Below are 16,115 nucleotides of genomic sequence, written 5' to 3' on the forward strand. Positions count from 1 at the left end.
AAAAGGAGCACAACCAGTTTCAAAACAGAATCAACAATTCCAGGTTCTGCTGCTGTTCATATCCCTTTATCTCATGTTCTTGTTTTTTGAGAAGTTTGGAAATTATCCCACAAGTCTTCTGCTCATATTGGAAGGGGAGGTGATGGCTAACTCCTTTCAAGCATAAACAGAATTCAGCAAGGGAGCAAAGCCTATATTTGCTGCCTTCTGCAACTGTGGCTACAACATACTCCTTTGGCTGAGAAGTATAAGCCCATAAGGAATCTATAGACCACATGAAACAGTAACTATAATCATTGTTATATGAACTGCACAAGAAAAAGCCAACAAATGGGAAATGAATGCAAGTCACCAGCAGGCAGTACTTGTTGCCTCCTTCTTCCCCACATTCCAGCAAATTGTCACAATTTTCTCAAATGCACTGCCATTCTGTATAACTGTTGTATAGTCCAAACACAGATTGCAACCTTCTCGATGAAATTACAAGTGCTCACTTTTTTAACATTAAGGGACCACATGGTGAAAGTCATTCAACACCTGGAAATCACCATGATTAGGATTTGACATGAATTAGAAGTTTGTGAGCACCATACATCATTTAACAAATACAGTATGTAAGAACGCTCAAAGGCCAGGCATAGATTTTTAGAAAACACTTTTGGAAACCTGCATGAACTGAATACTGTAAATACCCCTGTATATCAACCTCCTGTATAAGTAGAGGAAAAGTTTCAAGGTCAAAATCATGGATAAGTTGAGGGTAAAACTTAGGGGGCTATAACAAAGGATGGAAAAGGGAAAATACCACTTCCATCCCTCCTTCTCTGGACCATTCCTGACCACCTAACACCGATTCCAAGGTGCTGGAGGAAAGGTTTTAACATCAGATTGAGAAGGGAAGCAAGTGGAGTTGAAAGGGGTGTTTCTTTGATGGAAAGAGAAGGCTTGCAAATGGGGTTAGGAAGGAAAGGAAGTGGTGTTAAATGGAGTTTTTTCCCTGAAAAGAGAAGCTTTACAGATCGGACTGGGGAGGGGAGCAAGTGGAGTTAAATAGGGAATTTCTTCCCTGGGAAGAGAAGCCTTGCAGATTTGACTGGGACCTCTTTCACACAGACACACATACAGAGAGAGACAGAGAGAGAGAAAACATGTTTTGCTTGCTTGTTTCAGGCAGCGCTGAAAGAAATGGTGCTACGTGCCACAAGGAGCAATGGTGTGTGCGCCTGTGGCACGCGAGTGCTGCCGCCATCACACCACCACAAGCATGAGCCACATTACTTCTAATGGGACTCAAGCATAGGCAGAATTTCTTTTACGCGGGGGGAGGGTCCGGAACAGATCCCCGTGTAAAAGAAGAAACCACTGTAGGGTTGTAGGGTCGATTTTGGGGCATAAATTTCTTGACTTATAGTTGAGTATATACTGTACTATGGAGTAAAAAATGTAAACTCAAAATATAATGCATACAAATTCAATTTATTATATGAAGTGTGATCTAATTTATAATGGCCCACAAAAAAGGTTGTTTATAGCCCTCAAATGGCACTTCCCAAAGTAAAGTATTAAAATGTATGTGGGTATGTTGCCTTGGGACTACAAAACTGAAGGCAAGCACATTCTAGCCCGGTGGTTCCCAAACTTTGGTCCTCCAGGTGTTCTAGACTTCAGGTCCCAGAAGCTGTAGCCAACTTGGCCAACAGTCAGGACATTTACCAGAAATGGAGACAGCTGTAGGGAGCTTGTTTTCCCTTCCTTCCCTGAAAAAAACGCTCCACTTCAATATGCACTCTTTGACACTTGCAGATCTGAAGGGGAATGGGCTCTGGCTGCTAAGAGCTGCTGAATAAGCATGTGTACCTGAGACTATTTAATGTCAAGACTAAATTGTCTTGTTATGCTCTTCCCTCCCCGTTACTTCTGCAGTATTCTATAAGGCTGTGAGCTGACAGGCAGGGGTTGCCTTGGCTTTTAATTCTCTGTACTGCATCTGGAATATATTTATTGCCCCTCAACTCATCAGGGCTTCCAAGGAAATTCACATCAGATAGAAGCATTCTATAAAAACAGATCAAAAGTTTTTTTAAAGAACTTTTAAAAGCCAACCTTCAATTCCAAAAGCCAACTTTAAACTGGGTTTAAGGATCAAAGAGCATTTGGAACAACTTCATGTTGGCCAACTGCCAGAGGCCCAGTGGAGATGAAGTCAGCCTGACTTCCATCTGGAGCGGGTTCTGCAACTGAGTTGCTGTTACACACAGTCTTGACTTTCTGTATCCAGTAATATAATGAGAGCACTGAACATGGCATTAGTAAAATATGTAAAAGGAATACTGCCTGCTGAAATACGAGTCCAATGAGGTATCACTCTGAGAACTGGTTTAGCTAATATATATTTGTTCCTTAATAACAAATACATGAGCCAAAACACTCATTGATATAACTTTTCTTAAAACATTGTTCTTAAAATTAAACTGTAAGCATTAAAATGCATGCAAGTAAGTTGAACAACTCATATGATTTAGTTCTAAAGTGACACTCTGATCTACTAGGATAAGTTTTAACCAATGTCAGTAAGAAATGGTTTTATCTTTTTCTAAAGTTTCAACAAGTGCCACCACCACTCCCTTTAGTTTGCAGCATTGTAGTTATGTAGGGCAGGTAGTGGAGCAATGGATAATATCCTGCACAACATGTTTTTTATTCATTGCATAAAGCAGCAGGTTCATTCATCAGATTAACAAAACCTAGAGCATGGGCATGTACAAGGAGGTAACCGCAGAAACAAAAGAGTGTCTCACTTAAACACATGTAAATCTCTCAATCGCTTCTGACAAAAAATATTTCTCTAAAGTAATACTCTCAGGATGCTACATTTTAAGATTGCTTAGTACTAATTATAAGACATGGAAGCAAGTAAGGATCAGTATTATTTAACAATATAAAAGACTTTGGCGGGTTGCAGACCGCCTATTTGGGGCGGTCTGTACCTGCCCCTTTCCCCGGTGTATCGGGGCCTCAGCGGCTAGAACGGCAGCCGCTGAGGCACCGATCCGCCGCTTTCCAGGCTGCTTCAAGCCCCAAGGACACCCCGCGGCGGCAGGGAGGGGGAGAAAGGGGCCGCTTGGCCCCTTTCTCCCTTGCTTCACTGGGCGCAGCCGTCTGAAGGCTGCGCCCAGCGAAGCAAAGCGGCGCCACAAGCCAGGAAGGAGCTCCGAAACGGAGCTCCTTCCTGGTTCACGCTAAGGGCGCCCTAGGTGCCCTGGCGCAGAGCGAGGACGTCACCTCCGCGCCGCCCCGTATAGAGGCGGCACAGCCGTGACGTCCTCATGGCGGCGGCCGTCTGGAACGGCCACCGTCATTTTTTATGCGCAGAGCACGTATTAGGGTTAGGGAGGTGCGGAAGCACCGCACCTCCCTAACCCTAGTACGTGCTCCGCGCGTACTTTCATGGCGGTGTGTAACCCGCCTATGTGTTCTTAGAGTAAACATTATTATATGAGATCTGAAGGGAACAAATACTGTGCTATCAGTTCAAATAAAATATGTTATAATAGGTAGCAGATATTAACTTTTATACATTTCTAGTTTTGTAAAAGCTTACTTTGAAATAAGGCCATTCATCAAAAAGTCACAGCTTCAGAACTCATTTGATAGTCACTAAGAGACTCATCTCCACATTTAATACAGCACAAATATTACTCAACTTGGAGAACATGTGGCTATTTTATTATCTGTTCTATATATATTGTACACACATTTCACACTGTGATTCTCTGCTTGTGGGAAGTGGCTTCTTGTCTATTCCCAGGTCCAGTAAAGATTCTTTGTGCTATCTTCAAACTCTCCATAACTTTTCTCTCTACACATAGTTGCACTCTTATGTCCTGACACTTGTAACTTCTGCCTGTCCAATTTAGCACTCTCAAGTCTCTGTTCTTCCTTCCTCATTGCCCCTAACCCTCAAAATGCCTTGGAGTCACCTCTTCCTTCTGGTTCACCTTCTTCATGCAGCTTCTAAAGCAACCCTGTGGTTCCAATATCCTGTTGTAGCTAACCCTGATTAACTGAATGTGGACAATAACTGTTATTTTCACTTTTCATCATCTTCTATAGTGTGTACATGTTGTCTATTTTAGGCACCTGGTTTTGAACATTAATTTGGCTAACTCAGGGTGGGCAGGCTCTGAAGCTGAATTTTTCTCCTCCTCTGGAGCTCCAGAGGATAGTGTCATTTCAGCTGCCATTTTAGGTGACCAGTAGTAACAACACATCACTTCCAGTTGCCTCCTGGGCTAGCTTGGATATGGCTATTTGAATGTTTTAGGATGGAGAGCCCACTGAAACAATTTGTTATGGTGCCACAAAAGGGTTTCTTACCATTCAAAGATGCTTTTTCAACTGAAAGTCCACTTCTTTGACTAAGTTTCTTTGGGGAGGTATCACAACTTTGAGGGTGTTAGCAGCGGTCCCAAGAGCCACACTGGGACACACATACACCAAAAAAGGCTGCACGTGGCACAATTCCCATCCCTGGTCTAAATATATTTTAATTATTCCAACAATTACACATGTAGTAGAGTAAGGCAGCTCTTATCAGTAAAGATTTTGACATTTAATTTAGCAGCAGCAGTAGTTTATTTTCAACATACATAATGCAGACACCATAGAACAACAATAAGTAAATCAACAAACCCCTCCTCGCTGGCCATCTACATGTATGGAGCGAATGTGATCTGCGAGATCTGGGCTGGAGTTGAAGCAAGCATGGCACTGGTCCCAACAGCAGTTATAAGCAATACTTTTTGCAGACGAAGCAGTAACTCCTTGTCCATTCATCATAACTGGAGTTGACCGTCCACTGGAAATTGTACTGTCTACATCCATTATGGTACTGCTTATGCTACAATAAAAGGTGAAGAGGAAATTATTAATAATCAGCCTTCTTATATTTCCAGTAAAGGTATCAATTTCAAATAAAGGTTTACTGTAACTTCACTGACAATGCCCAAATTCCAACATTTGCTGCAACTTAACAAGTGTGACTGATGCACACATATCAGGAGGCAAACACTGGTGAACTTTAAATTTGGTTCTGATTTAATACAGGCCAAAACTAATGAAAGATCTTGTGTCTGAAACCGTTTTTTATAATGTTGAACATAGAATAATTTTACATAATGATAATAATACATTTTATTTCTTTTCTGCCTCTCCTCGAGGTGGGGTACAGCATGTTAAAAGACTCAGCCTGGACAGGATAATACTATGTGTCAGATTTCAGACAATACTTTGTGCAGAAAAGTATAGGACAACTTTTCATCTGAGTAAAAAAAGAGTACAGTATGTGAACTCCCTCTTTATTCGTTCTCTATGTATGGTTCCTATCATTTAAACAATTACTAACCTAGAAAACAATCAGCCATCTTATCCCAACCAAGTTTACGTGGGAAAGTATCATGAGAAACCATCAGAAACATCAGATATACATATTTTTCTCCAGCAATGGATATTTTGCTAAAATGGTTGCTAATTTTATTCTCATAATATTTTTCATTAAATTATCTGGAATATTTGCTAAGCAAAATGGTCTGTAATTACCTAAACCCTCTTTCTCATTTTTTTTCAGTAACTCTAACTATATTTCTTAATTTGTTTTATAAAGAAAATGTGTTTTGTGCAATATTTGGGGATCTGAGTTTTTATATATACAGCAGGACCATCTAAAATCCTTCTTTATTCACCAACCATGGAATCCTCCTGCAGTTAGAACTGGCATATACAAGTGAAAATGCTCCCTTAGGCTACCCAACCTTTTGCAGGCCTCCTTTGAGTTAAGCAATTCCCCCAATGTTTAAGGAAACGCTGACACAGGTGGTGGGGACCCCACGTCCCTCCACCTTTTTGAGTAACAAGCTACTCAGATGCAAACAGATACTTACTTATGAAATATATTTGTTAATCACTTTTCAACCCACCACTTTATTTTGTAATATATTCTATACCAGCCAGCAATCTGATAGCTGCATTTTCCACATGGATTTCACATAGGGTTCACTGCAGTATTCTAATTAAGTGGTAATTAAGGTGTGGATCATGTGGACAATCTGATGAAAGAGAGGTAGCTTGTGTACCAGACAACGTGGGAAAAAGTACAATACTCTCAGCCACATCAGTCTCCAAGGAACAATGGTGTGTCCAAGCAAACAATGTGGTCCTTCAGAGGAAGCAATACCAGTACAAGCTGCAAGCATAATAATACCCAAGGCATACTAATACACATATTGTGCTTAAAACTGGTATACTTGTTATCACATTGTTAATGATGACAAAATCTTTGGTCAAGAACTTAACCAGTACAAGCTACAATCACTCAAAGGCTTGGGTGCAAATCTTCTAATAATGTACACTTAATTTCATTTCTCCCTAGAAGAAAACTATATGTAAATTCGAAAATACTCCTAATTAATCCCCCCCAAAAAGAAAGTTAAAATAAATCTATAGATAAGTATCAAATAATTCTTTGTTCAAATATATTTTTTCCAGCACCAAAAAAAAATCTTAGGTTTAAAGGAAACTTAACTATTTTGTTGTTGTTCTTGTGTGCCTTCAAGTCATTTCTGACTTACAGCGATCCTATTATGGGGTTTTCTTGGAAAGATTTGTTCAGGGGAGGGGGGTATCTTTCTCTGAGGCTGAGAGAGTATGACCTACCCAAGGTCACCCAGTAGGTTTCCATGGCTGAGCAGAAATTTGAATCTTGTTCTCCAGACTGACTGGACAGTCCAATGCTCAAACCACTACAATGCACATCGGCACTTTAACTATACACAGGCCTGGAATAAAAAAAAAAACCCCTTTTTCAATACTGAATTTGTTTTTAATGTAATTTTGGGCACTGAATTAAAAAAAACAATTAAAATGTCATACCACACACAGTTCTTTCACAAATCCATTATTTTATTAATTCAGATCTTACTTAGTCTTGATCAGGGGTAGGCAACCTGCGGCCCGCGGGCCGGATGCGGCCCAGCAAGGCCTTGGGACCGGCCCCCGGCCTGGTCCTGCCACCGATTGCCGCTGGGGCCTTTGGGGGGCAATTGTCTATAGAAGCCTCAGAAACATGCATTTATATTAACATTTTTTAAAAAATCAGCAATTTTTTTCACGTGTCCTCCAATTTTTTTAAAAAAGTGTCTTCCATTTGAAAATTTTGTCCTACATTTGTCCTGGTTTATTTATATATTTAATTTTTTTTAAAAATTATTTAATTATTTATTTTTTGGCTTCGGCCCCCCAGTTGTCTGAGGGACAGCAACCCGGCCCCCGGCTCAAAAAGGTTGCCTACCCCTGGTCTTGATTAAGTGTGGATGTTGATGTTCCAGTGGTTTTGAACAGATTTTTGTGTTTCATATCAGCGAACTAAAGCATTCTGAAAACTTTAATCCCTTTTCTTATTCTTTGCAGGATGATTTCATGCAATCACATATTACAGGATAGAAATGTCAAAGCATGTTGTGATAAAACTATATGTGATGGAGCAAATCCAAGGCCATTTGTCAATTTAGAATGCCAAATTCCTATAAAACCAGAATTCTATTTTTTAAAAAACTTTTTATGACCTTAAATTTTGGAGGCAGTGATATTTTAGCGTCTAATATAGGCATTCATTTTAACAAGCACTTCTTTAAGTAACAAACCATCACTTTGGACGCTTAAGATGATATGTTTATGACATGAGTCTAAACAGTAAGTGCTACTACTTAGGGCTTCTTTCCAAAACTCATTCAGGATTGTACTGCATGAAGAACTACTGTCTTTCCCAGCCTCTTTCCTCTCCTCATTGGTTTATTTAACATTGTAAGCCTCTCAGCAGAGCTTTATAAATTTGAATTAAATTTATAAAATGTTTTATATTGTATACTGCATACAAATCAAATAGCTGTAACCTGTGTCATATGGGTGGTAGTGTGTTGGGGGGGGCAAACTATTCCAGTACTGCAAACACTGCTGAATGCAGTGGATTCAAAGCTAGCCTTTTCTGAACAAAGGTCTCTGAAGACCTCCAATTGGATGGTGAAATCTATCATTTTTGTCTCTTCCCACATTTAATTGGTTTTTAATCTCACATTTCTTCTATCATTTTTATAAAGAAATGGGTGAATTCCAAGAAGCTCTTAACAAAAAAAGAGAAACAAAATTGGCAATCATCCTGTATTATTGTGACTTTAATTGTCATTTCACATCATTAAAACATGTACTCCTAAGCACACAGAGTTCAGGCCTCCATGGGAGCTGGTTTCATCATTATTTCTTGTAATCCCTTTTGGTAAGTTTAATGAATAGTCCTGCTACCTAAAAATGCACTGGTAGTACCTTCATTAAAACTGGAAGGGCAAACTCAGCCAGTAATGGCATACAAAACCTGAACTGTAGCTTTTGTTAACTAGATGCTGCTAGGAAAGCACAAAGAAAATATTATGGAACAAAAATGTACAGGAACCCTGAGCAACTTAAGATACTTTTGTTCTGCTGTAAAAACTGCCCTCCTGAAGAGCTTGACTAGGGGCTACCTTTCCTCAGGCACTATTCAGATCTAACAGATGGACCATTACACCAGTGGCCTTGGAGGTCAACAGGAAGGCTAGATGTGATCAATAGGAGCTTATTTAGGAAATGCAAATCCCACACTACGAACGCATACAACTGTTTGGTAACAAGAACACTAGCTTGCCAGTTTAGAGAAGATAAATACAGACAACTACCATGTGTGGGGTTTTTTTAAATAGAAGAGTTTAAGTATATTTTAAAAACTAGGATTTATAAAACATCAGAAACTTGCAAATGAGTGTTAAGAATGCTCAATAAGTACATTTCCCAGTCCAACTCCAGGCATATTCTAATTGCACTATGCTCCCCACCCAGATCTCTGGAAAGCAGAAGGAGGTTCAACTACTCCAATTTTTGGTTTAATGATGTCTACTAGCAGGGAGTATGTTTCTTCAAGAGTACACTTTCCTTAGGGGGAATTATTGAATATTATGTTATTTTGCATTTCCACTGAAATCACTGTCCCCTATGCATAGGATAAGAATGAGCTTGAAGGACTCAAAAGAAATGTATCCAGAGAAAATTGCCATTTGAGAGTCAGTGTGCCATAGTGGTTTGAGCATTGGACTAGGATTCTATAGACCAGTGTTCAAATCCAGGCTCCACCATGAAACCTGATAGGTGACCTTGGGCCAGACACTCTCAGCCTCAAAGGAAGGCAAAGGCAACCCTCCCTCTGAACAAATCTTGCCAATAAAACCTGTGATATGGTTGTCATAAGTTGGAAAGAACTTGAAGGCACACATTAAAAAACACTAATGGACATTCTTTTACTCATCAATGACAATTTCCTGGTTTCCAGTTAGAAAAAGTACAGTAGTGGCTGCTCTCACTTTTGGAGACCATCCTAATTTGCTAATGCATTGCAGTGATTCAGCATCCAGTATCAAATGCACCACTACCTAAAAAAAAAAAAAAAAAAAAAAAAAGGGGGGGGAGTACATCAAGGTTTGCAGACTTTAGCTGACTCTTTGTCATTTTATTGCCAGCTGTATAGAAATTCACATTCTAAGATTTTTTACCTTTTTAAAGGGTTGGAACCAGGGACTTGTTTCTTAAGTTATAAGTACTATTGCACTTTCACTGCTTCAATAAAAAAAGGGCAACCAGCCACTTTTATTCTGAAGTTAAAACAGGGTACATATTTTATTTATTTATCTATTTCTTTATTTATTTCATTTGTACGCTGCCTTTCTCCCAGAAGGGACTCAAAGACATAAGAAAATGTTTAAGATGTTTGCTCAAATGTCACTCCACTAATGCGCACAAAGAAGGTAGAAGGAAGAATATTTATGACCTATAATAAAATGAACTTCTCATGATAATTTCACATGGCAAAAAGAATGCTGTCCAAAAAAGGATCAAATGGCTCAACTCTTTTAATAAATGTCTCCCCAGAGGCATCCAGTCTGTTTACCAGAAACACAGGATTTGGGGGGGGGGGTATTGGGTAATTGATATCTCCTCTCTGCATTTACCAGAGAAACACTCAACGTTACTAACATCATCACACTATCAAAACTTGAACACAGAAATAGTGTTACAGAAATTTAAAATATTATTCAGCTTGAAGGAGTAAATTAATTAATAGCCCACCTGAACAAACCTGTTTTCACCTGATGGCAGGAAGTAAAAATGGAGGGGTCAAGCAAACTTCCTTCAAGAGTGACAGAGAAAAGGCACTCCATGAATCCAGACTAAATTAGCATCTGCACACATCAAGATGCAGACTAGTGCTTTCCCATCAGATCTTGGGATTCAGGCAAGTGGCCTTTCAAATCCCTTGAATCAAAGTTACTTAGCACTTTACAAGCAACAACCAGCATTATAAACTGCCCCCCACACACTAGAAATCAATACTACTTACTATATTCATGCATGCTCCCATGAGAACACTAGCTGCTGTATTTAGGATGAGGTGAAGTTTCTGAAAGCATTTCAAAATCAAAATTGCCCCTGTTCATGGCCACTATGCAACATTGCAAAAGCAAGGACAGGCTCAAAAGAGCATGCAAAGTGTGAACCTTACCTTTCAAGGGGCCTTGCTGTCTCAAGAACAAACTGAAATCCTACATCAGGAGAAGCAAACCCCTATCCCCAGACTCTACAACACAGGAGCACCCTAGTCTTGTTTAGATTACATCTCAATTGGTTAGCCTTCATATAACTCAGTGTTTCCCAAACGTTGGTCCTCCAGGTGTCTGGACTCTCAGAAGCCCTAGCCAGTTGGTCAACAATCAGGAATTCTGGGAGATGACGTCCAAAAGGTCTGGAGAACCACTGGGAATCACTGATGTAACCTATTAGTACTAGTTAGTACTAGTTCAGGACATCCACGGGTTCCCTGAAAATAGATAGAAAATACAGAGGGCTGTATTTGTTTACTGACAACACAGCCATAATCTAAAAGCAACCTCTTCCAGTTATAAATAGAATTCAAAAATACAGGACAAGATCAGAGATGTGGGATGGAAAACTTTCTAAATTCCCATTTTTCTATGTAAATTTGTCCATAAAACATATCTGTCCAAAGCAAATATTTATCTAAGTTAATCCATAGTTGTCTGGACTGTTGCACTGCAGTCAATCATGGCTGCTGGCCTAAATACTAGAAATGAATCTCTATAATTAACTTCCAAGGCGTCAAGCACTGGCAAACCCTAGTACTCAGGCTGCCTATGGGGAAACTGAAGAATAAGACAACCTCTTTTTGTTCACAAAACAGCTGGTTTCTGGCTAGTTCAATCCTTTAGTGAAACACAATGTTCAGCTAGTCATACTGAATTAAATTTTTCTCAACTTGAAATGGCATTGGTAACCAGCACAGAGTATCAGTGAGCAAGTGTTATAGCTATATTTCAGCAAAAGAAAGGCAAACTGTTGATGCAAGATATATCATATACAGTTCTTTCAGTATGTGTCCTAACAAAATAATATTCATTTGGGTTTAGTCATTTCTTTGTTAAATATTCCACTTATATGCCATGTTTACATAACAAATATTCCAATAAAATAACTCCATAAAGCTCTGTGTGTGAATATTACTGTATTTTCTGGCATATAAGACTACTTTTTAACCCAGGAAAATCTTCTCAAAAGTCGGGAGTCATTTTATACACTGGGCGTCGTCTTAAAGGATGGGTGCTGAAACTTCCGAGCCGGAGTGGAGAATCTGTGGTCGCTGCATATGGTGGGGGGAGCTCAAAAATGGCCGCGGCCGCATCCCCTCCGTATGTGGTGACCGTATGAAAGCAGCAGGGGCGGTACAGTACAAGTACAGTAGAAGAAAATCTTGGAGACAGGGAGGGCTGGGCAGGCAGGGAGAGCTGACCAATCCAAGCAGGCTTTGTATACAACAAGTTTTCCTGCTAAGTACCTGCATGTCATAAGCATTTGAATTAAAATTACCATATTGTAATCAAATCTGATGGTTTTTTTTAAAAAAAATTATTTGGTGTGCATTGGAAGAGGGGTAGTCTTATATGGCAAGTATATCCCAAACTCTTTATTTTAACTGGAAAAGTTGGGGGGTTGTCTTATACGCCCAGTCGTCTTATACGCTGGAAAATACGGTACATTTAAACCAAAAGTGCTAACCAAATACCATTAATTGGAGCTTGGAAAATTCTCTGGAAGTTTTTCAGTTCTACTTTTTGTAGAAAACACACATCACTGGATGAAACAAAATCTTGCCAGACATAATAATCTAAAGGCTAAAGGGTCAAGCAAAACTCCTCCAACACTATCTTCTCAAACCACACTATCAGGAAAAGATCTGAACCAATTAAAAAGATATTACCCTCAAGACCCATCCTACCAAGTAAGCCAGAGTTATATTGGGGGGGGGGGGGGACTCTCAAAGGCTGACTGCCAAGGCTCAAGCTCTACAGTTCATGAATACTAGGGCACTGCTTCTCAAATCCTCTAATGTGATGGACTGCAACTGTTTTTCTCTAATGTTCCATCAGAGACTTAATAAACTGTGGACTTCACCACAATTTCCCCATTGTTTCTTAAAAACTCTCCATGGACCAGCTGCTGAATATTTACATACCAAGACTGGTCCAGAGACCACCTCTCAGCAGCACTGCTCAACACAGCTCAAATGATCACCTAAAACTTGAAAAATCAGAAAGCAATCTAAACTGAAGTTAGGGAAGTATTCTCCCTTACAAAATTGCACTAAGACATTGTCTAAGCCTGACAGAGACAATCTGTCTGTCAGAGTTGAACAATTTATGTTCTTCTGCTGCAATTCCAATCAGCCCTGGTCAGCATAGTCATTTAAAAGGGATGATAGAAGCTGCATTTCATTAAAATAAAGAATGCACAAGTTACCCACCTATGCTTTATATACTCTGTACAGTCGGCCCTTCTTATACACGGATTTTTTATACACGGATTCAAGCATACACGGTTTGAAAATGTTCCAAAAAAGTATAAATTTACCTTGATTTTCCATTTTTTATAAGGGACACCATTTTGCTATGTCATTATACTTAATGGGACTTGAGCATAAACGGATTTTGTTATACACGGGGGATCTTGGAACCAAACCCCAGTGTATAACAAGGGTCCACTGTACATGCAAGTGACTATAAGCAAGGCTGGAGCAAAACTGCTTACTAGTTTCACAGGCTGTTGTCCATTGCTTATAATTAGAAAATACAAAATTTTCTACCTTTCAATTTAGCTATCCCAGGTCAGTCAAACACACAAGAAATTTAACCTCAGGGACTTCACAATTCCTTCTCTTCCCCAAGCTGAGGCCAGCAGGTATACTGAGCCTTGACCCATAAAGTAGCATACATTGTATGTTTTAAAATGCATCTGTGCATGCATGTACATGTGTGTGTGTGTGCACGCGTTCACCTTCAAGCCTCCTGTCCACATATGTTGACCCCATTAAATCTAGAGGGTTTTCTTCAGCAAGGAATACTCAGAGGTGGTTTGTCGGTTCCTTCTGAAATATAGGCCTGGTACAGACTGCCACAAAGCAGCGGCCTGGGGCCAATTTTAGGGCTCGGGACTGTGGAGCGACCACACGCTTTCAAGCCCTACAGCATGGCGACACAGCCATCATGGTGCCCTCCCATCCACACGGGGGCTGGAATGATGCAAGCGCGGCTGCACAGTGCAGCACCATGCTTGCGTCATCAACATGCAACAGTGCGCCAATAGCACACTCGTGGAACCTGCTTTCAGGGGGTTCTTTTTGCTGTGGAGGGAGGCCACATGGTTTGGCTGCTGCCTCCCTCAGTAGCAAAAATGAGTGGCTCCGGCACACCCATTCAGGGCAGTCTGTCGAGCCCCATTGTCTACAGAATCTTGTATTTGATGGCAGTCTCCCATTTAAGTACTAACCAAGTTTGGCCTTGCTTAGCTATCTAACCTTATTTCCAGGTGGAACTCAAGAAAGCTAAGGAATAAAATTTCTTCACTTAATACATGAACAAAAGCCATTCAACATGTTTCAGCAAACTTTTTATCTAAAACTAACAATGTGCAAATGTGAAATGAAAACAACCAGATCAGGTAAGTCTTGCAAACAACATTTTGAACATTCTAGGGCTCACATTAAGTCTTCTTGCAAAATACAAAAACACACCTGTCATGAGCAAAGCAAGGAAATTATCATGTAAAACCTGACCTAATAAATCTGACCTCCAAAATTCTAAATGAAAGAATGGCTAACAAAGCAAAATACCAGGAACAGTGCTGTAAGACTGCAATGACAAAATTTTAAAGTATTGAGTAAATGGTCTGCAGCTGTCTATTACTGTGCCACCATTATCTTATTCACAGCAGAATACAATACATTTTGACCTGCTTTGTATGCTACTGTTAAGTTCAATAAAGTATAAAACTTGTTTTTCAGGTATTCTACAAGCATGTTTCAAAAATGCATCACCAAAAAGCCCCTAAATTTCTAACCATCTGTTCATACACACAGAGCTATAGACTAGAAGCGTTTATACCTTACAACTGAAGAGAACAGATCACTCTCAGTTTCCATCAAATTACGGATTGTTGCTATGTTTTGATTAATCTGTCTGCATCATTCAAAATGAGATCTTACCCATCATAAAATGAACATAGAATGAAAGAACTGGAAGAGACCACAAGGGCCATCTAGTGCAATGCCTTGCCTTCCTGCATCAGTGCCTCCCCCCCTTCCATTTCCCCAAGGTATACATTTATAATCTAAGCAAACTATCAAAGGACTAAGCTATCTTTGAGATGTGCTCCTCTGTTTCAACAGTGGGAGCAATACACTGTGGAAAGATGTGGGAGAGGAACATTCTTCTGTAGCACCGATTCTGGAATATTCTCCTCCTCACAAAGGCCCACACTGATATCATTCAGGCACCAAGTAAAAACTTGGCCTTTGAGGCATGACTGATTTCATCCAAATTTGCATGTGCATATGGTTTCAAATTGTCTTAAACCAATATAACTGATTCTAAAGTGTCTTGTTTTAACTTGTCAAACTATTTAGTCTGTGTAAATAACTCATACAATTTAAAATCATTTTAAACTGTTATAATTGCATTCTGTCCAGAGATCCCTGGATACAGAGTGGGATATAAATGTTTTTTAATAAATAAAATAAGTAAATAAATAACAATTATTAGATAAAAGGCTGGTCTAGTAAATCATGTTTTCCAGAGTAGGCTCTGGGAAGTCCTCCTCAGGCAGGACATGACAGCAACGCTCATCTCTTACAGTTGTTCATCAACAAATGACATACAGAGGCACACTGCTTCTCACTCCAGGAATTGCATGGGCTGTATTCAATGGCATCTCTCCACAAATGGGAGTAATATCAGTCAGCAAAACAGATTCTCCCACTGCCCAGTTGCCATCTGTGCCTACCATCAACCTCTATTCTAGATTGCTGGGAATCATAAAGCATGCTTGTTTTGGGGAGGGTGGGTGGGAAACTGCAAGGATAAGAAAAGTAAAAGCCTGTTGATTAAGTTTTAGGAAGTCTCTGCTCAGGAATATGCATATAAATATAAAAGGAACTTATAAATATATATTTAACAAATAAATATGTAGAAGCCTGCTTGTAAAATATTGGATTTCTTCCATGATCCTCCATGAATTTGTCTAATTTTCCCATCCACTATGGTGCCATTATACTGTGGAAATGTAAATTCTTTGGTTTAAAGCTTAAAAACTGAAAAGAGAGACATAATTTACTAAACATTAAACATGTTAAAAACAAGTACATTGCAGGACCAAATTTTGAAGGGTCTGTTGATTTTTTAAAAAAATATTATAGGATCCCCTTTTTCCTCGCATTGTTATTGTTGTGTGTCTTAAAGTCATTTCTGACTTATGGTGACCCTAACATAAACTTATCACAAGGTTTTCTAGGATGAGGATGTGTGACTAGCCCAAAGTCATCCAGTGGGTTCTCATGGCTGAGTAAAGAATCGAACCGTGATCTCCAAAACTGTACTCCCCAAGGCTCAAACCACTACAACATGCAATGCTATACA

The 16,115-nt window shown here is 39.6% G+C and overlaps 1 protein-coding gene across 3 annotated transcripts in view; it reads right to left on the reverse strand.

Annotated features, from left to right (window-relative positions):
- AEBP2 (AE binding protein 2) overlaps window positions 1-16,115 on the reverse strand; it is a 45,009-nt gene that overhangs the window by 21,239 nt on the left and 7,655 nt on the right. For all 3 annotated transcript variants that reach the window (XR_006103924.1, XM_042466617.1, XM_042466616.1), the window contains exon 2: window positions 4,693-4,900. Coding sequence is in view for 2 of the 3 variants with exons in the window: in XM_042466617.1 (XP_042322551.1) it covers window positions 4,693-4,900 (208 nt within the window). In the remaining variant the exon portion in view is untranslated. The remainder of the gene's footprint in view (window positions 1-4,692; window positions 4,901-16,115) is intronic.

This window comes from Sceloporus undulatus, chromosome 5 (genome assembly GCF_019175285.1).
Source record: "Sceloporus undulatus isolate JIND9_A2432 ecotype Alabama chromosome 5, SceUnd_v1.1, whole genome shotgun sequence".
NCBI lineage: Eukaryota > Metazoa > Chordata > Lepidosauria > Squamata > Phrynosomatidae > Sceloporus > Sceloporus undulatus.